A 20390-nucleotide genomic window follows, 5' to 3' on the forward strand; every position below is an offset into this window, starting at 1 on the left:
TCACCACGAGCACAATCTTACTTAGTAACAAAAGTTTGGGTTCAGAGGGAGCAAGAATGTATTTCACTGGCTAGTCTTGGTACAGGATGCAAGACATATTCTTTTTACAGTCGCTGCTTTACTTGATTATTATAGTCTGCAAAGGACACCCTGCTGTTGAATATAAAGGGGCAGATAAAAGCTCTGGTAGAGTAACTCAGTTAATGGCTTATACCTACAGGCCAATGGTAGCTGTGCAGTCGTTCTGTTTTGCAAGGTATCTACGCATAAACTTCACTCGCTTGTGTGCACACTGTCTTTTCTTCTTAAATGACACTGCTTTAAGAAACACTTAGGCCTGTGGCTTTGAGCATTTAGACTTGTCAAAAGACCCGTGCCTGGGAGTAAATCGTCTCCAAAGTCTTGCCTCATGGCATTCCTCAAATTTCATCCTCTTATTTCAGATTTAGGATTCCTCTAGGCAAGTGGGATTCTTACCTATCTTGGGACTCAAAGGTGCTGACTTGGGATGATGGGATGTTTTGAAACTCACCCCTTTCTTCCTTTCCCCCAGTTTATATGTACATATCAGTAAGCGTTCAGAAATGAAGAAGGACAAGCTTGGCAGTTTCCTCCAGACCCAGCAAAGGTTAGAGGTGCAGCCCAGTGAACTGGATCATACTAGTCTAGTTCTGCCCTTGGTGAGTTCTGCTGCACTGCAGAATACAGACGCACACCAGTGGAACGCTCCCACCTGCGAAGTAGCTAGCTCTTCGAATCTTTCTTTCCCGTTTCTTTCCCACAATTCTCTGATACCCTCAGTCACATGGCCTGGGTCCTGCTGAATTCCAGCATCACATTTTAAGCCAGGAATTTCTAAATCAAGACTCTCCACTGCTCAGGTGGGCTGTTAAACATTGACAAGCGTCTTTGTGTGGTCCATCTCTGTGGCCTAGAATTGGGGAGAAGCATGTTTCTGACTCATTGACCTTGAGCTCGAGAAGCTGGAAAAACTGGTTTTCTCAGTTCAAAAACCATCACCTATGGCCACTGAAAAATATACCACTGAATGGTGCTTACAGGAGTTTCTTCTCATTGACTAGTGTTTGTCATTCCATGATTCTCCAGGTCGAGGATGCACCAAGGAGTCTGCTGCTCAAGATGGTGATGAGCATGGAGAGAGACTGTGTCTAAGACAGGTCCAGAGAGGGTGCACTGAAGAAATTCTGCTGAAGGCGTATACAAGGCATGCAGCATCCTCCTGAGACCTGTTCATCCCATAGACCACTGCTACCTCAAGGAACCTTGCTCTTATGATTTTGATGTCATCTGCCTAAAACTTTTGTGGATTCCAGTCAAGACTTTTACTACCAAATAAGATACCATTTAATTTTGCATCCTGTAATCATCCTGGCTGTGGTCTCAGCTCTTTTTCCCTGAGAACCTCAAGCTACATTTGTTTGTTACAATTGTTCCTTTTGTGTAAATTGTGCTCCAAAATGATCGACTTAAGTTTCCTGACAGAGGAGGAACAAGATGCCATCTTAAAGGTTCTGCAGAGGGATGCTGCCCTGAAGAGGGCTGAAGAGGAGAGGGTCAGGTAAGAGGCAAAAAAGGTGCTTGGGTATGAAGGAAAGAAAGAGGCAGTTCACAGAAAATAGAACTGTTTTCTTCTCAGGCATAACTGGTAGTTTGTCTTGCAGCCTAAACTTACACATTCCATTTTTAGGTTAACTTCCGGGACAGAAGTTTCCCTCCTGATGTTTCTTAATTTTCCTACTGGGCTCCCCGCAGAAATAGGGTCTCAGTGAAAAACTTTAGCAAGGCGTGTTACACATATGTTGAGTTCAAGGCATGTTACACATATGTGGATTTCAAGCTACTCCAGAAGGTGAGGTGGACGCGCTCTAGCTCACAGTTTAAGATCAGTGAGATCCTATTCTTTAAATTAGGAACACACCCCTATCTGCCATTGACTCCATTTAAGAATGAGTGAGTCATAGATGAGGCATGATGACTCATGTCTGTCTGTAATCCCAGAATTTAAAAGGTTGAGTTATAGAGGGACTGCCTGGAGTTTAAGATTAGCCTGGATTATCATATAAACCCTATCTTTTAAAATATAAAGAAACAAACAAAAACCCAAACAACAGAAAAGATTCTGGAGGGATAGTTGAGACAAGTGCCACTTAAGCATAATGACCTGCTAGGCATGGCCACATGTCCCTATAATCCCATTGCTAGGCAGACAAAAATTGATGAGGCTTCCTGGCCAGCCAGTCCATCCGAATGGGTGGCTTCCAGGTGCAGCCAGAGACCCTGTCTGAATAAACAAGACGGAGAGGAAGTGAGCATGAACACCTTTTGCCAACTTCTGGTCTCCACATGTTCCTGCATGCATGAATGCACACTTGGGCATGAGCACACACACATGCACATACACATGCACATGCCAATACCACATGTAAAAAATAAAGAAAAAATTAAATACAGAAAAGAAGAAATGTAGTTTAGTGTTTTGTTTGGTGTGTGTGTGTGTGTGTGTGTGTGTGTGTGTGTGAGAGAGAGAGAGAGAGAGAGAGAGAGAGAGAGAGAGAGAGAGAGAGAGAGAGAGAATGAGAGATGGGGTGGGGAAAGGAGAATGATTGAGACAGTATTGTTATATAATCCAGTCCAAATCCTGGATTTGAAAAAAAATAAGTAGTTCATGTTTCTGAACACTTTCAGAATTGCTAGGATTGGTTTTAAGAGAAAAATTAAAAGTGCTCTCCAAACAGGTCAAGTTTGCATTTGACTTGGATCCTTCAAAGAAAAGTGCCAACTTAACCTTTTACTCTTTTTTTTTAAATGGAAGCCAAATATTCCCTATCAACATTCCTACCACATCCGATCATCTCCATGGTAGAAAGAACACCAAAGCTTGCTGCTGGATGACTGGACTTAATTCTTCACTGTTCCTTCTAGGTTCTGGGTCCTGCAACCCACTGTCTCTGTAGTCATAGGCTTTGAGAGCAGTGAAGGGGCTCCTGAATGTAGGTTAGCATTATTACCCTACTGGTTCCCATTCCAGTTCTCCAGAAGGAGCAATAAGCTGTGTGCTTATTGCTGGAACATTAGGACTCCAAACAATGGACTTATTTGACTAAACATGAATGCTTTATAAAATGATTCAATTCAAGCACGATAGCATGCCCAATTATTGCTACTAAGGACAGTAAACAAACAGGTTTATCAAGTTACAAGGGGTTTGATATGCTCCACATGTCTCACGATTTTGCACTCTTTTGTGGAGTCGGGCAATAGAGTACAATATGATGACCCCCCAATGATTGCATGTGGAAATTGACTATGTGACTTGCTCAACTAGTAAGTTTCACAAAGTGGAAATCAAATGCTCATCCCTAGTGTTCCTCCCCCTGAGATGTGCCAGTGGAGAAGAGCACTTCTGTCATGACACAAAGCTGACATGGAGCTGTGATCATGAGAATGAGATCACACTTTCCCCCATGTCACTTACAACACTCTCTGGAGTCTCCCCATAAAGACCATAAAGAGTGTTAGGCTTCCTCTACAGTTTACAAACCCTTTGCTGAACTTTACCCTCGTGTGTTTCTTGTTGCAAGGCAAGGAGTGGACCATGCACTTAGGAGCAAAGCTCAGTTAGGCCGCAGCCTCCGTGTTAGTGCCGTGTGTTCTTGTGCAGACTCTCCTTGGGTCTGCTGTTCTGGAGGGGCCAGGCAGGTTTCTGAGGGTTCCTGGCACTGATATTTCATTGCTGTTGTAAATAGGAAGAAGACAACAAAATCTTGTGTCAGCCCTTTGCTACTAATACTTCTTGGACATCTTTCTAATTAGGCACCGAGAGTTTCTTGAGCATGGGCAGGGACAGGACCTTGTGGATAGAGATAGTATATACTGGAAAGGGCAGACGGTCACAGGGGTGTGTATACCTCTGACAGGGCCTCTTTTGATGTGTTCCACACAAGAAGATTCCACACAGGAAGATTCTTGCTCTGCAACCAATTTGCTTTTGGGCCAAAGGGACTTGTAGGCATGTTTCTGAATCCCTTCTGTTTCTGGGCCATGACCTGGTCTCTGATTTCTGAAAATGATCCTTCTTGGGCTTTGGCTTAACAGCTCCTTTGTAATTCTTCAAAGCTTATCTTTCCTCTTTGGTCAGTTATGGCTAGATAGCTCTGACTTCTTGATCTGGTTCAGCCATTTTACAGACAGGCAGGATGGCAAAGTCGGGAGAGGGGAAATGAGTTACCCAGGACCTCACAACTGCTCAGTGATAAAGCCACGATCTCAGTACAGCACATTATGTCTTAAGCTGTTCATTGAAAATTTTCCTCTGGAACTAAAAAATGAGAGTTTGGTAATGACACGGGGACCTTGGAGCCAAATCTCCTCACCAGTAGTTAATTATCTGTGGCTCATTAGGCAAAGTCACTTCACCTCCCCTTCGGACCTCAACTCAGACTGAGAATGACCAGGTCCTGACCAAGTCATTTTAAAAACTGCTTCTTCCTCTTCCTGGCATGCAAACATGACAGGGACATTTGAATCCTCCTTCACAGAGATTGTACCTCTCGAAAGCACAGAGAACGCTGGTTAATAGTTTGATTCCTTATTGGGGAATTACTTCCCAAAGTCTCAACTACTTTTAATACAGTAAAATTTAATTGCATTCTTATAAATGAAGGACCTGCCCTTGAGAGTGATGTGAATGGTATTTCAAGATGGTTGAAGACATGACCCTGAGGAATTTACCATCCCCTGGCCTTTATTTAAATCCTCCATTTTAAGGATTATTGATTAGAAGTTTAAAAGTTTAAATTTTGCTCTCCTAACATGATTTTACAGCTTCCGTTCTCTTTCTTGCTAAGAGGAAGCAGTAATGTGTTAATTATAGTTAGCATCATTACAAAAGTTAGTCTGCCATTAATATGTATTCTGGAAGTATGTAGGGTGTGTGTGCATGCATGTGTGCATGTGTGCATGTGTGTGTGTGTGTGTGTGTGTGTGTGTGTGTGTGTGTGTGCGCGCGCGCACATGTGTGTGATGATAGGTCAGAGAAAACCCTTGGGTACTGGCCCTCCACTTGCATATATATTAAGACACAGTCTCCTGTTGCTGTCAGGATGGTATCCTATGAGTGACTGTCCTGTCTTTATCTCCCATCTTGCTACAGAAATACAGGACTTACGGATGTGTGCTTCTGTACTATGCTTTATGATGGTTCTGAGGATTTAGGTCAGACCCTCATTCTTGTGTGGAAAGTGCTTTTCTCACCGAGCCATCTCTCAGCCCCTTCCCATTCCTCAGTGTAGAGTGGTGCAGTCGAGTTGTGGTGCTCTTTCCACCTCGGCTCCTTATGTGCTGAGATCCCACCTGTGAATGGCTTTAATATGTAATTCTTTATGGCATTGGGAATGCATCCCTCCTGTTGGCATGAGGATGTCAGTGGAGGGCCCTTGCACTGCTGTCTACAAGGCCAGGCACTGATTCAGAATCCTTGTCAGTAGGGCTGGAGGCAAGGTTTATATTCTTATTGAAGTTGCTTTGCTTCTTTTCATACATCTAATCTTTGAAGTGTTCATATCCAAATCTATACAAATCACCTTGGGGGGGCATAGGTCATATGGTGCTTCTATGTTATATGTTGCCTTCCACGCTGACTTACTGGATGATAAAATGAGCATCATGCAGGAGTGCACAGTTCCTAAGCCACCTAAGCTGTTAACAGTACAATATGGACCTGGTCCCAGGAGAATATTCTCGTACAGCCTCTGGGTTGCACGTGGGAAGGGAACAGCTCCAGGTTATCCTTGACACATATTTGTCTTCTGTGCTATTTCTGATTTCACTCACAAGCACTGGGCTCAAGTTACTGTCATCTTGTGTCCCTAACTTCTGGGTGGAGATGTTTGATAGGTTAACAGAGAAGCAGACACCAAGATAGATGCTTTTCTCTTTCACTCCATCCCTCTGTCTCAGACTTCCATCCTTAATGGGAACATTACTACACACACATGTGTAATTTTAGTCTTTTATGGTTTGAAAATGACACACTGCCGAGGTGGCGTTTCCTGTGTTTTGCGTCACCCTGCCAGCAGGAAATTACTGCACATATCTGTCTGAACACCACACTAGCACCATGTCCTGACCCCCATACGCATACAACCACATCTACAGAGATGGGCTGTTTTTTCTTAACCGCCACCACATCTTATGATTCTCAGCTGCTTCTTTTTAAGTAAAGACAGTTTTCACTGAAGAATTAGCTTCCAGGACTTCTGGTGGCGTTTTCCATGAAAGCAAAATCCTGGGGGCTACAGCATTCAGGGAGTTTCACAGGCATTTCCTTTTTGTTCTCAGAGTAGTGGAGTTCAACCCCCTTCAACAGATGGGAAAATGGAATAGAATAGAGTAAACAGCCTGCAAGATGACAGTCTTGCTCATCCACCAGCAAAGCCTGGGTGCTTTCCTACTCTTTGCTGAATCTCAGGAGACTGTAGGGATCTGTGATGTGCCCACATCCCCCTACATGTATTTCTTATCATTTTAAGGGACATTTCAGTTCACTTTAAAAAATATTTTATTTTCATGTGCACTGGTGTTTTCCTGTATGCATGTCCATGTGAGACTGTCAGATCTACTAGGTAGTTGTGAGCTGCCATGTGGGTGCTGGGAATTGAACCCAGGTCCTCTGGAAGAGCAGCCAGTGCTTTTAACCACTGAACCATCTCTCCAGCCCCTTTAGTTCACTTTCTTTCTAGGTCTGTTGATTTCCAGACTCTCCATCAGTGCGTGAGTCCCTTGGTAGAAAGAATAAAGTGTGACAACTACCTAAGAATCCAAAGTCTTGCTAGGCTTTCACAGGCAGTACAGGAGAGCAGAAAATCAAACTAACTTCTAGGCCCGGCCCTGTGCTACCCTGGGCAAGACTTTTAACTTCTCTGGACTTGAATCATCCCATTTAGAAAATGAGGTCATTTTTAAGTCATAGAATCTTACCATCTTTCCCAGAATATATTGGGGGTTGGGGTGGGATTGAAAGACAGAAAGAGAGAGATGAAATTACATGCTTGTGCAAGCAGACTGTGTGGAAGTTAAACATGGAGGCCTGTGCACTGGAGTGACCCACAGCCTGTGTGCTGCTTGTATATGCACCAGGGCCTTGCATCCGGTTATTAAGATGAGAGGAGATCAAGGTTATAAAGACCTCCAAAGGCTCTATTGCAAAATACTTTTCAACTGACAAAAACAACTAGGTGCTTGCTCTGAAAGGCTGACAGGACGGTGGCCTTTCTGGGCTGAGTGATGTTTTCCCGCCCACCTGCCCACCAGCAGGCATCTTCTCTATGCTAATGTGCATGTGTAGAGAGGGTGGTGGGCAGAAGCAGTGTTAATGCCAAGAAATCTACCTTTTTGCCCCTCAGCTAGATGGTACATCAATTAGAAAATCCAGGGCTACATGGCTCATTCAATTGTAGCTCAGAAGAAAGGAAACATAACAGAACTATTAGAAGAGAAGATTTTGGTACCATCACAGTGGGGCTATTCAAATGACTGAAATTTTTATGAACTTAGTTCTGATGTTACACACATAGAGTCATCTACAGAATGTTACAAGTGACCTCAATAGGAAAAAAGAGAGAGAATATTAAAACCAGTAGCAATAATCATCTTAGAAAATGCAAAAGTGGCCCTCACTAAATTTGAAAGAATTCTCATTCTTTTGCCACTTTCAAACACAAGAGCCAGCAACCCTGTCCTTACCACAGTGCTGACTAATCGCTTCTGGAGCCATGTGTCTCTGAGGGCATGACTCACATAGCCTCTGTGCCATTTGTGCATACACTGGGGCCTTGCAGATGCTTATGAAGATGAGAGAAGACCAAGGCTGCAAAGACCTCCAAAAGCTCTATTGCAAAGTACTTTTTGGTTAGCAAAAACAATCTCATGAAAAGAAACTGGGAGTCACTGCTGTGAGGGTTTGTGGTACACCAATAGGTTACCATATGTCATGGTGTGTTTTTTCCTGTTCTGAGGAGAGATGTGTAGTCGTACCTCATCAGAAACCCTGCCACCATGATGGCTTCCAGTCCCCTGAAACTTGGCAGTGATGGGATCTTCATTATATCTTTTCTTATTCAGACCACGGTGGCTGTTGAACACTTAATTGTTCAATGATTTAGTTAACAAACAGCTACTGGGTATCAATCTCTTGCCAGTCTCTGTGCTTCATGGTGGAACTATAAATTGAATAGGGATGTAAGCCTTGTCTTTAAGGAGTTTGTAGCCTCCAATGATGACTGGCTGAAAGAGATAATGGAGCCTAGGAAAACTGTGTGGATGTGGAAGGGGAGGTATTGTGGGAACAAGAAAAAGGGCAATGTGTCTTTGTGGTGCTCAGGCTTGGTCTGAAGAAGCAGCAGCAGGAGGAATGTGCTGGACAAAAAAGCCATACAAAGACATCCAGAGGTCATCAGCCTCTTTACAAGAGCTGGGCACTGCTAAATACAACCAGGCAAGCATGCCAGTGAATTATCTCAAAAGTCTTCAAGAGGAGGTCTGATCCTCCCCAACTTTATAAGCAAAAAGACTGAAATGTAGCATGGTCCACTACCCTGTCCATTGTCATGTTTGGGTGGAATTTGAGTAAGGCTTTGTTTTGGTTCTGTTTGGAAGAACCTCCATAGTCTTCCAGCCAGACATTTCCACCACTAATACATACAGATAACAGGAGCAGTGTCAGGAACAATAAGTTCAGTATGCTGGCAACTGGGGCTTAGGAGTGTCTTCTGGGAAATAAATCCAAAGAGTCAGTCTGAAGTCAGGTGGTCAGTGGTCTCATATGACATCTGCCTCTGCAAGCACATTGTGTTTAAAGCAAATATATATATTGAATGAAGGCCCTCCTTCCAAGAGCCCAGTCTGACTATGAAAAGGTGGATTTGTTTTACTTCTGTAACTAGACAGAACTGTGGTCCTGCTGGGAGAAGAAAAATTAAGAACTACCACCAGCAGCTCACTGAGGACTGTCTGCTTGGTCAAAGCCTTAGGCAATGAGTAACTATCAGAAGTACTGATTCTTTGGTGGCTCAGGGCTGGGAACTAATGACACTGTCCCTGTCAGGATTTGTAGATCGACTGTTGTGACAATGTGTGACTAAGGAATTGATGAACACTTCTTCCTTGGTGATTGGGAGAGGCAATTCTAGACATATATTCGGTAGACAAAGAACCATTTCCTTGAAGCATACTTAAGAAAGAAGGAGGTATCTTTGCCAGGCCAGGGCAACCACCCTTCCAGTTCCTTCCCCATTGTATCTGTGTGCAGTCCTCATCCCCAGCCCAACAATTACGAGCCCCATTCGCTTTACCTGGCTAAGACAGCCATGCCCATAGACGTCTAAGCTTGAATGAACCCATTTGGATTTGTGCAACACATTGTCTCTCAAGAGTTCTAAGTTTCCCAAGTGCTTTTCATTGGATGTTACTGAGTATATCTCTAAGAGGACAAGGGGACAGGTTTGGAATTCTTATTTTACTCACTAGAAAGATGCAAAGGTTAAACAACTCATTGATTAGAACACCATTTTCCACAACCAACAGAAACTAGGGATGCTTTAGGACAGCACCAGTACGTTTGTTATTTGGGTTTCAGTTGTTTGGTGAGCATGAATGATTATGGTAACTTTAAAAAAAAAACAATGTCTGCGCTCATGGGACTTGCCTGTACCTCCCCCGTTTAGCTTGCCTCAGCACACAGATCATCATGCCCCATCGCCATCCAGGATAGTCTCTGAAAAGCTCATTTTATGAGAAGGGAAGAGCCTGGGAATGGTTTGTCACACACTAGTTGTCCAACCAATGCTTAATAGGCCCTTGGCATGTGCAGGGATGGGCTATGTGTTTTAACACACTTCCCAGGGAAACCCTATGAGATGGGGTATTTTCCCCATTTTAGAGCTGAGGGAAAAAGCCAGGGACACTTTCTCCATTACTCCTCTCAAGTGTGTCCATTTGAATAGAGAAGAATGCAACTAGGAAATGGTTCCACTCTTGAGAAATGTCAGGCAGAGAGGATAAGAGCACTGGCTGCTCTCTCTTAGCACCCGTGAGCAGTTCATGTCTATTGTGCATTTACTTACACACAAAACATTCAAACACAGAACGATAAAGTCATTTAAAAAAAACATGCTTGACATTTCTGATTCATTTATTAGTCAAAGCAGAACATTTATAAGTCATCTTGGATGTTTGTGGCACATGAATTAGGAAGAGCTTCATTTTGCTTGTGCATTTACAAATTTCTTCACACACAATCACAGCGAACTTGTTTGTTTATTGTGCATTTTCAGACAAGTAAAGTTCTTTTCCCTTTGCAGACACTTGCCTGAAAAAATTAAGGATGACCAACAACTAAAGAACATGAGTGGCCAATGGTTTTATGAAGCTAAGGCAAAAAGACACAAGGACAAAATCCATGGTGCTGACATCATCAGAGCATCCATGAGAAGGAAGAGACTCCCAGCGGCAGGTGAGGTCACAGCTGACATTTGTTTAGGAAGGAGGGTGGGGAAGGGTATGAGACTCTTCACTGAAATCTGCTGAAGGAAATCAATTGTGGCTATGCTCTGCATAGTGTATGCCCTTCTCAGTCAAAATCCTCTTGCCTTGAATTTGGATGGATGAAGGCAGGGCTAAGTGCATGGCTGTAGAGGAAGACAGCTGTTTGGGTACCACTTTATAATGTAGTAGCCTTGGTGCCTGGCGATTATATGCATGCCTTTCTTTAGCATGTGTATGTGTCACTGTAAGCATGTACATGCACAGCTGTGTGAAACCAGGTTTCATATTCAATGATCTTGACACATGATTCTTCTTTAAGCAGCCAAACAGATCACTTAAATGACGATAAGAGTTTATTTATAATTCTCTTTATTTCACCACTTCATATTGTCTGTGTGTTTACAAATGTCTATCTAAGTAGTTTCTATTTAACCCAAGATCAATCGTTGTAAATCTCTGGGTCTAGATTACAGACAAAGAAAAATATCATCTTTAAAGCATTAATATATATTGATTGTTAATTATCTATTTTTAACTGTAGAAATAATTTTGTAAGGTATGTATAATTTTCCTATAAACTTTATTGGGCAACTAGGGTTAACTTGCCAAAGGTCATAGTATTGCTAAATAGCAGAGCTTGGACTGAAAAATCTTTGGACTGTGGCACACTTATTACTGATAACTTTTGACCTCCAAGCATGTAAAGTGTGCTGACTGCAGCTCTCCTGGTTTCCAAGCATACTCAGGCCATGAGAAATCTTGGGTGGTACTGGCTAGTACTGTAATTCTATTTGTAATCGAAGATACTAGACATTTCTGTGGCAAGACCAATAGGGGATAGATTGCACCTTGAAATGCATTTAGAAATTGGAAGCCCCAATATTGTCCCATCTTAACACCAAATAAACATATCCTTGACACATACAATGTGGCCTTAGGCAATTTTCTTGAGCTTTTTAATTTCCAATTTCCAAATTTATAAACGTGAACGACAACTTTCACCATATAGGATAATGTCCACAAAGAACTTAGCACAGTTCTTGGTCACTACTCATCACTCAGCTGATGCTAATTACAGAGATTCAGGTAGAGAAGGCAGGGAATCTTCCTGAAGACATGGCACAGAGGTTTTATGGGGGTGATGACACTTAAGCAGGATGCAGTGAAGAACTTAGAATTTGGACTTGTGGACAGACTTATGAGGCAGGAGAGGCCCTGGAGAGGGACATCCTAAATTAAGGTCATTTGTTTACCTTTGTACCACAGAGTCAAGCATTGTATTTAGCCGGTTATAGGCACTGAGTAAATGCTTGCTAAGGATCCCACTCTGAGCATCTCTTGGCTAAGGATATCCAGTCTTGGATCCACTTCAGGTCAGATTAACCTAAAGGCAGTTAGAACTTTGCTTCAGTGGTCTCTAGGGTACCTGTACCTTTAAAGGTCCACCTATCCTTTTAGGAGACTGGGAAGCAGGGATCTGAAATCAGGGAGATCTACTAACTTCTCTTGCAGTTATAGTTTAGGTCCTGAGACCCAGTGACCATCATGGCAGTTGGGAGTCCTGAGGTTCAGATTTGAGCCCCTGTGGATAGGAGCCAATGCGAGCAGTATAGAGCGTAGCAATGAGAGGTGACCTTTCTATCCTTATTGTTCCCTGTTTCAGCTGAGCAGAAGAAGGACACAGCAATGAGGACAAAGGAGAGCTGGGTGAATAATGTCAACAAAGACGCTTCCCTTCCCCCAGAGCTAGCTGTTGTGGAAGAGCCAGCAGATGACACAGGTCCAGCAGGCCCAAGGTATGACCCAACTTGTGGGTTTCATGGCTCAATGTGTTGTTCAGGCAAAGGTGGGCGTGGGGTACAGAGGCAGGACAGGACGGGAGTCCTAGGTGTGAGGACGGGTGATGGTTGGGGGAGCTCTGGACTCCAGTGGGAATGGAACCTAGAAAAGTTTCTTTCCTAGCTTTCAGAATTTCCAATAAATCTCAGTCTTGGAGTCAAAATGTTAAATGGTTGTTTCTTCCAATATCAGGAGTGGCGGTTTTCATTTGTACTAAAGATTTTCTTAAGGTAAAGTAAAGGAGTGTATGAGTGCTACAGTTCATTTCAGGGGACAGATGACCCCTGATCACATGGTTACATCTGGCGCAATGCCAGGCAATACAGATAGGATTGATAAGACCGATCAGAACTGGCTCTCATGGATGCAGAACAGTGGGCATGTCATACACAGCAAATGCTCCTTTAAAATGCATTCTCTTCTGTATTCCAGTATTGACTTTTCGATGCTTTTATTCAAAAGTTTTGGATGACATTTGTTGACTTTTATAGGAGGTAACCAGCTGTGGGACTATGTTGCTTCAAAACTTTGGGAACTTGTTGAGTTGCTTTTAGGTACTTAAAGGTATTCTCCTTACCATATTTTTCTTCAGGTCACAGTTAATGCCTTTTGGTAGGGAGAGCAATTGTGTTTTACCTCTACTGTCTCAGTGGAGCCTCATACTGGCATGAAGACCATGTCTTTGGTGGTGGGACACACTGAGTTTAGGTCTGAGACCAAGGCACTGTGGAAGCAGATATTTCCAACAGTCTAAAGTCAAAGAATGATGGGCATCTAAGATAGCTACCAATGAGCTGAAGGGGTTTGCAACCCCATAAGAAGAACAACAATATCAACCAACCAGACACTCCAGAGCTCCAAGGGACTAAATCACCAACCAAAGAGCACACATGGAGGGACCCATGGCTCCAGCTGCATATGTAGCAGAGGATGGCATTGTGGGGCATCAGTGGGAGGAGAGGTCCTTGTTCCTGTGAAGGTTCATACCCCATGTAGGGGAATGTCAAGGCAGGGAGGTGGGAAGGAGTGGGGGGAGCACCCTCATAGAAGCAGGGGGAGATAGTGCATTTCTGGAGGGGAAACCAGGAAAGGGGATAACATTTTGAAATGTAAAAAAAAAATCCAATAAAAGAAAAAAATGTTAAAAAAAAAAAGACAGCTACCAATGGGCATTTCAGAGTTGACTATGAGTAAGTCACACAGGTGAGAAATGAAATACTGACTCAAATAAGGTGTCTGTTAATTAACTATTTTCCATGAGTAATGAGCTTTACCATTTTCCTTCTGGTTGATATGTGGTCTTAAAGTAATGCCAACTTAATTTCTTAAGCCTTCCACCAATATATAACAAGACAAATACTCCCTTAACCGGGGTTATTAGGAAACCAAATAGCTAGAAAGTGTAGAATACTTTTTAAAAGTAATTACTTTTTTTTAGCATGCCAACCACGGTTTTACTCCCCTCCCCACCTCCTAGTATTGTCCCCCATCCTACCCCACCATTGAGTCCTCCTTCATTCTTTTTTTTTAAAAAAGGGCAGACCTCTCATGGATATAAACCAAACAGCATGGCAGGTTGCAGTAAGACTAGGTGTATCCTCTCCTATTAAGGCTAGAAAGGCATACCAGTAGGAGGAAAGGGACCCAAAGGCAGGCAAAGTCAGAGACAGCTCCTGCTCCCACAAGAAGACCAAGATACACAACTGTAACATATGTGCTGTAGGTTCCATGTAGGCTCCCTGGTTGGTGATTCAGTCACTGGGAGCCATTATGGGCCTAAGATTCTGTGGGTTTTCTTGTGGTGTTCTTGATGCCTCTAGCTTCTACAATTCTTCCTTTGTCTCTTCCTTAGGATGCCTCGAGCCTAACCTATGGTTTGACTGCAGGTCTCTGTCTCTGTTCCCATCAGTTTCTGGGTAAAACCTCCCTGGTGACAATACATGTAGAACTCTTACCATAGCTCACAGCATGTAGTAAGCATGCTAAGTAGAGATGGTACTCAATGTAGCATTTCAAGAACCTCAGGAACTGGTGATACGCATTCCCCTTGGTGTCCTTTTCAAATTTACTCTTCTCTCATACATTTCATCCTGACCATTGTTTCTGCTTTCTCATCTCTTCCCAGTTTTTCCCCTCTCTCCCCTCTAACCCCAAATCCACTCTACCTTTGCTTCCGTTCAGAAAAAAAGCAGGCCTTTAAGGGATATCAACCAGGCATGGTATATCAAGTTACAATAAGACATTAATACAACAACAACAACAGCAACAACTGAAGCCAAAGCATTAGAAACCCTGGTAGAAAAGACATGGTCATTTAGATACATGACCAAGGTCCTGGGAGCAGATCTTAGAATCTGTGTATGATAGAGGCTGAGGAACATGGAGCACTAACCAGTAGAGGGAATATGAACAACTACAGAAGAAGCAAGAATACAGCTTGGGGCATCAGAGGCAACCACCTCATCCCAATGTTTGATCAAGTGCAGACTTCCTATCCTACTCCCAGGCTCTCACTCCATCTCAAAGGACTTGAGAGGCAAAGCTGCTCAACTCCATTTTGTCATGTCCCCTCAGGATGGAGAGCATTCCCCCATCTTCCTTACTTCCAGGCTAATTCATCTGTGATTTGAACATGCATTGTGTTCTGTGTAGCCTCAGACAGACCTTTTGGATCTTACGTGTGAATTGGAACCAGGTTGCCTCACTAGGATGTTGTGAGAGTAACTGAAATGAAACATGGGAACTGGTCAGCATTTCTTAGGAAGAATAATTGGCACCTCCCAGCTGGCATTACAATTACACTATTATATTACGTGGATTAAGTGTGGCTGAGAAGGCCAGCACGCAGCTGCTAGGCGTTAGCAAGCACACTTTGCTCAGTTAAGGCCAGTTGTGTGAGACGTGGCATGGGTGGTAATCAGTCAGCTGTACTTCCTCCTCTCCGTGTCAGAGGCCACCATTTTTCTTAGAGTCAATCTCCTCTAATGCCACCCACTTATGCTGTTTAACCTTTGTGAACTGGGTGTGTTGAGTGTGTTTTGGGGCCTGTATTTATAGGCCAAGTGGTTTTCAATAGAAATGACTCAGCACCTGTCAATATTTTCTTAGCCAGGAGCGAAGAGTTGGGGGATGGGAGGCTGGGCAGTGCAGTTTCTTAATGAGGCATGGTAACAAGAGCCTTTATTGTGTCGTAGACACGAGACTGTGGGAGCCCACTCATAAAATGCTACGGGTGATCAACAAGCAATAGGACATGGTCAACCACCTGCGTTCTTCATGAGCTCACCTTTGTTTACAGCTGTGGCACTAGGAAGCTCAGAAAGGTTTACAAGCAGAGAACGTTGTTCCCTGAAGAGCAGCTGAGAATCTGGTCCCCAGCAGCTGGAGTCCTGGCCACTAACTTAGCTGGACGGTGTTTGCTGAACTTCAGAAACTGTCGTGGTGTATTTACCACTACACGGTGGAAGGCCTGCTTCCTTTGCTTTCAAATGTGGATTTCCAAATATCACAGGCTGATGCTTTCTGTAAAACATTAAATGTAAAAGAACACAGTAGGTCACTGTCAACTGGGCATTTTGAAAACTTGCTATAAATGGTCCTGAGCATGCTCAGTCCATGTATTTACATCACCATGAATTAGTGATAAGCAATAAGCGCATCATGGGTCACTGGCCCATGAACCCCACATCAATAGCATAGCATATCCCCTCCTAAAATCATCGCTGAGCACGTATACACAACAAGCCATAGGACATAGCTTAGTCAAAGTGAAGCATACAGAATAAAGACCAGAGAAGCTCTTCCCTCTGTATGTCAGAGCCCTGCCCATAAGTGAAGTGTAATATATCCTGTCTGGCATGGGAAGCCAATCTTTGTTATCTAAGATAATAATGTGTTCCCTGAAACAAGTCTGAAGCCCTGGGTATCACCGCGAATCTAATAGGTGTCTACTGACCAGAGCCTCTGATGTCTCTGCTACAGGCACTTCTTTAGCTCAAATGAACCTAGAAAAGGGTGGACCTTTTAATTTCTGTCTGTCTGTCTGCTTGCCTGCCTGCCCCCCACCTCTCTGTGTGTGTCTGTCTGTCTGTCTGTCTGTCTGTCTGTCTTCTCCTTTGAGGCCACCTTTGGAGATTACCCTCTGACGATTTAGAGTTATTCCCTCTCTAGAGCTGCAGAGATACCAACTGAGACATCTAAAATAACAAATACTGCTCAGATGCATTCTAAGCTGCCAATTCTTTTTCTCTTCTAGTCCCTTATCCTCTTCCCTGTCACCCACCCTTCAGATGCCTATCAGTGTCACCCTTTCTCTTGGAGGGATGAATTATATAAAATAAATTATAAAGAATACTTGACTTTCCCCCAGTACTAAGCCTATATACTTATTACTAAGTAATAAGCCTTGGTACTTGGAAGTTTCAATCTCCTTTCTTTTTCTCAACAGTCACCTTCCTGAAATGTGAATACAAACATATTTGTGCCATCCTACTGGGTAGGCCAGGTGGTCCACATCCCTTGTGTAGCAAAAAGAAGTTTTATCCAGGCAAGATTTAGATATCTGAGAGGTCCTTGCCATTGTACCATGAAAGCTTTATTAGAACTGATGGTTTATAAGATTTAAGAGTTGTTTTAAAAACTTCATAAATGTGAACATCTTCAATCTAGCAAGACAAATTCATAGGAGGACCATGGAAGGTAGTGGTCATCTCAGTGCCTTGATATCTTGTAAGAAAGGGACCCCAAAACTAAATGTCATCCATAGAAGTCAGTAACTACTTTAATTGTAGCCACTTTGACAAATGAGAACCACAGGTAAAAGAGTTAGGACGTATAGGATGCAAAGAAAAAATAGAAGGAAGAGACTATAAATAGGTATGCATGGTGAAGACATAGTCACTAATTCACAAGTTGTCTACACCTACTTGTAGGATATGTATAGGAATAAGGTATTTAAATATGCATCTTTATGAGTCATTGAGAGCACCCATTTAATGTCTTGCATGCATCTAGTAGAGTAAGAAGTTCTTTTAGGGGTACTAGTTCACTTTCCAATCAGTGGTTTATTCCGTCAGTCAGCACTCTAAGTATTTGTCACATACAAGGTGGTAGCAGGGAATTCAAAGGTGAATGAGGTTTGCTCCGCCCTGCTCTCAACTTCTAGGAAACCACTCTCTGTAGAAGGGACTGACTATAATAATAGTATTTACTTTTTACGTTTATTAATCCAATGCTGTATATTGAACCCAGGGTATTGTGTATGTTAAACAAGTCCCTTTATTACAGAACTGCAGTCCCAGTGTGGTTTTATTTCATTTTATATTAGAGTCTTACTAAGTCATCCAAGTTAGCCTTGAACATACTCTGTGGCTTAAGCAGATCTTTAATCAGTGGTTTCCCTGCCATGGTTGTCTGAGTAGTTGGAATTGCAGCCCTTGGCTACAAGGCCTAGTTGGTAGCAGTATTGAAAAGGCAGAACGCAGACAGCAGTACTGATCCTATCCACCATGGGGCTGGGGTGGAGGGATTGCAGAAGTAGTCTGAACATAGTCACATTTAGGATGATTCTTGAAGAATGATAAGGCTGTATTAGATGGGACAGTTGTTTAGATAGGGTGTTCTGAGCTTCCCTGGTTTGCTGGGGAGTGGATGTGGTTTGGTGCAGCAGGTCAGGTACGTGTGGTGGATAAGAGTGTGTAAGGAAGAAGCTAGCAAAGTTTGAATGCAGACCAAGAAGCTAGACTCTTTGTTGTTAATCCATGAGGTGCTACCAAATGATTCTTTTCTCTTTACTTCTTAGAGCAATTTTGTGGTAACTGCATGCAGACCTGGGCTAGATAGTCCAATGGGGGATACTGTAGTACTTTAGGTGAGAGATGGGGAGATACTAATAAGGGAATGGAGTTAGGATAGAATGTGACAGATCCATAGATCATTAGAAAGACACTGTGGTATTTGTTAGGGACACAGACATTCTCAATGATGCACACAGAGCTACTTGAGAGAAGGTCCTCACTATGGTCCTCAGCTCTCTTTCCTCTAGGAAGCAGACAATACCTGAAGAGGGACATTTAGTCCATGAAGTTACTTTTAGTTCTTCCACAGTGCCAAGTAAATAACTTCTGAAATGAATGAAGGTAGGAAGGAAAATGAGTGAATGAGTGAACAAAAGAAAATAATTTATAAGATCCTGAATTATTAAGTAAAGACTAAATGGTGTGGGAGGATATGGGCGAAAAATAAATCAGTAAGTAAATTAATGAACGAATGCAGAGTTTGGACTCCAGGGGTAATAAATAAACAAACAAACAAACAACAACAACAACAATAACAAACAAAAAGAAAGGAGTAGAAAGAAAGAAGAACCTAAAACTATGGGTAACAATGAAATCAGCAGTCTCCAGGTTGCATCGCTTCGCTTTTAAGAACCTCTTTCTTGAGAAGAAGGATGGAGAGAGCATCAGACCTGTCATAGGTCAGCTTATACAGGCACTGTGGTGCTCGGAAGGGCATGAAAGCATCCAGTAACACAAAGTGTACGGGTTGCTTGCATGTGTGGGTTCCTCGGCATTGACAAGCAGACAAAGATGAAGGAGGTTTGAAATGCATATCCTCTTGAATCTGCATAACCCTGAGATTGGAGCATTGAGGATGGAAAGCTGGAAATTATGGAGTGAGAGGAGAGGTTGACTACTCTCAGGATGTGTGTTGTCCATAAGCTACAGTCTCTCTGGAGAACATTTCCCAAATGGGTTGAGGGAGGCTAGCCCTCCCTACGGTATTTCATTCTCTGACACTGGCACATTTTCTTCTGAACTGGAAAATAATTCAATTATTTCTTCTGAAATAATCAAAAAGGTCAACTTCCCAGCATCCCATTCACCTTTGGTTAGGGAAGAATTAGATGCTGTTTTGTATATTGGTGTAGTGAACCAAAGTGGCAGGCATCTTCCTTCACTCCCTGTGTTTCCCTAATGCTCACTCTGCCACCAACCTCCCCCCTACCCTCTGTGGAAAAAAGAGCCAATAAACCCCAACTTCATCTGCAGCTCTGAAATTCTATTACTTTATCCTAATGATGGCTTTCCAGGATGGCTTTTCTCTGTGTATATCCATCTCCATCTACCAGAAGAGTTAGCTATTCGCTAGAACCCTCAGTAATAGGGTCAGTATAAGAAACCAGCTTGCTCTTGAAGAAAATAGGGATAAGTCAACACATTTGTCCCTCCCCGAGGCCCCTGAAGGCTTGATAGAAAATCCAGTCATAAGAAAACTTCATTTCTAAGACGTCTGGCCCACAGAATCATTTATATCGCGCTCTCAAGAGCTCTTATCAGGTTTTAGATTTACTCCAGTCTGTTATGGTAGTAAAAGCTCTTTAGGCACACCACACTGCCTGCTACTCGGATGGGAATGTGTAGAGCAAGTCTGTAGTGTAGACTGTTCCAGTGTTGAAAGAAGTGTGTGAGCTCACGAAAATACTGCCGACCTGAAGGGCTTAGAGTACATATTCTAACTCACTCCCTTTGTCTCTGGCTCATTTCTTCATATGTTTGTTAATTTTTCGTAGCATCGCTGAGTACCACCACATACCAAGCACAGAGCCAGCCCATGAGGGAGACACATAACAGCAGCCTCCATGGAACTTAATAGCCCCGAAGGAGATAAGGATACTTTTTTAAAATCAAACTAATCACTTACAGAATTTCTTTCTGGTTCTAGAACTAGGACTAATAACTAGTGTTCTAATAATCTTAACATGCCTTTTTTTCCCCCCAAGTGTGACGTCTGGTATCACAGGTCCTTTTTGAAGAATGTGTGGAAGAAGAAAGTTACAAAGCACAGGTTGTGGAACTTGAGTTTCTTCCCAGTTTAAAGATCTCATCAAGAATTTGGGCATGGTGGCTCAGACATTTAATTCCAGCACTTAGGATGCAGAGGCAGGTGGATCTCTGTGAGTACCAGACAAGCCTGGTCTACATAGAGAG

The 20390-nt window shown here is 42.9% G+C and overlaps 1 protein-coding gene across 14 annotated transcripts in view; it reads left to right on the forward strand.

The window, feature by feature from the left end:
• Sytl2 (synaptotagmin-like 2) overlaps nt 1-20390 on the forward strand; it is a 106356-nt gene that overhangs the window by 42450 nt on the left and 43516 nt on the right. For all 14 annotated transcript variants that reach the window (XM_039082411.2, XM_039082407.2, XM_039082402.2 and 11 more), the window contains exons 2-4: nt 1108-1579; nt 10380-10531; nt 12227-12359. In XM_039082411.2, coding sequence (XP_038938339.1) covers nt 1479-1579; nt 10380-10531; nt 12227-12359 — 386 coding nt within the window. In that variant the 5' untranslated portion in view covers nt 1108-1478. The remainder of the gene's footprint in view (nt 1-1107; nt 1580-10379; nt 10532-12226; nt 12360-20390) is intronic.

The sequence above is a fragment of the Rattus norvegicus genome, chromosome 1, assembly GCF_036323735.1.
Source record: "Rattus norvegicus strain BN/NHsdMcwi chromosome 1, GRCr8, whole genome shotgun sequence".
NCBI classification, from domain to species: Eukaryota; Metazoa; Chordata; class Mammalia; order Rodentia; family Muridae; genus Rattus; species Rattus norvegicus.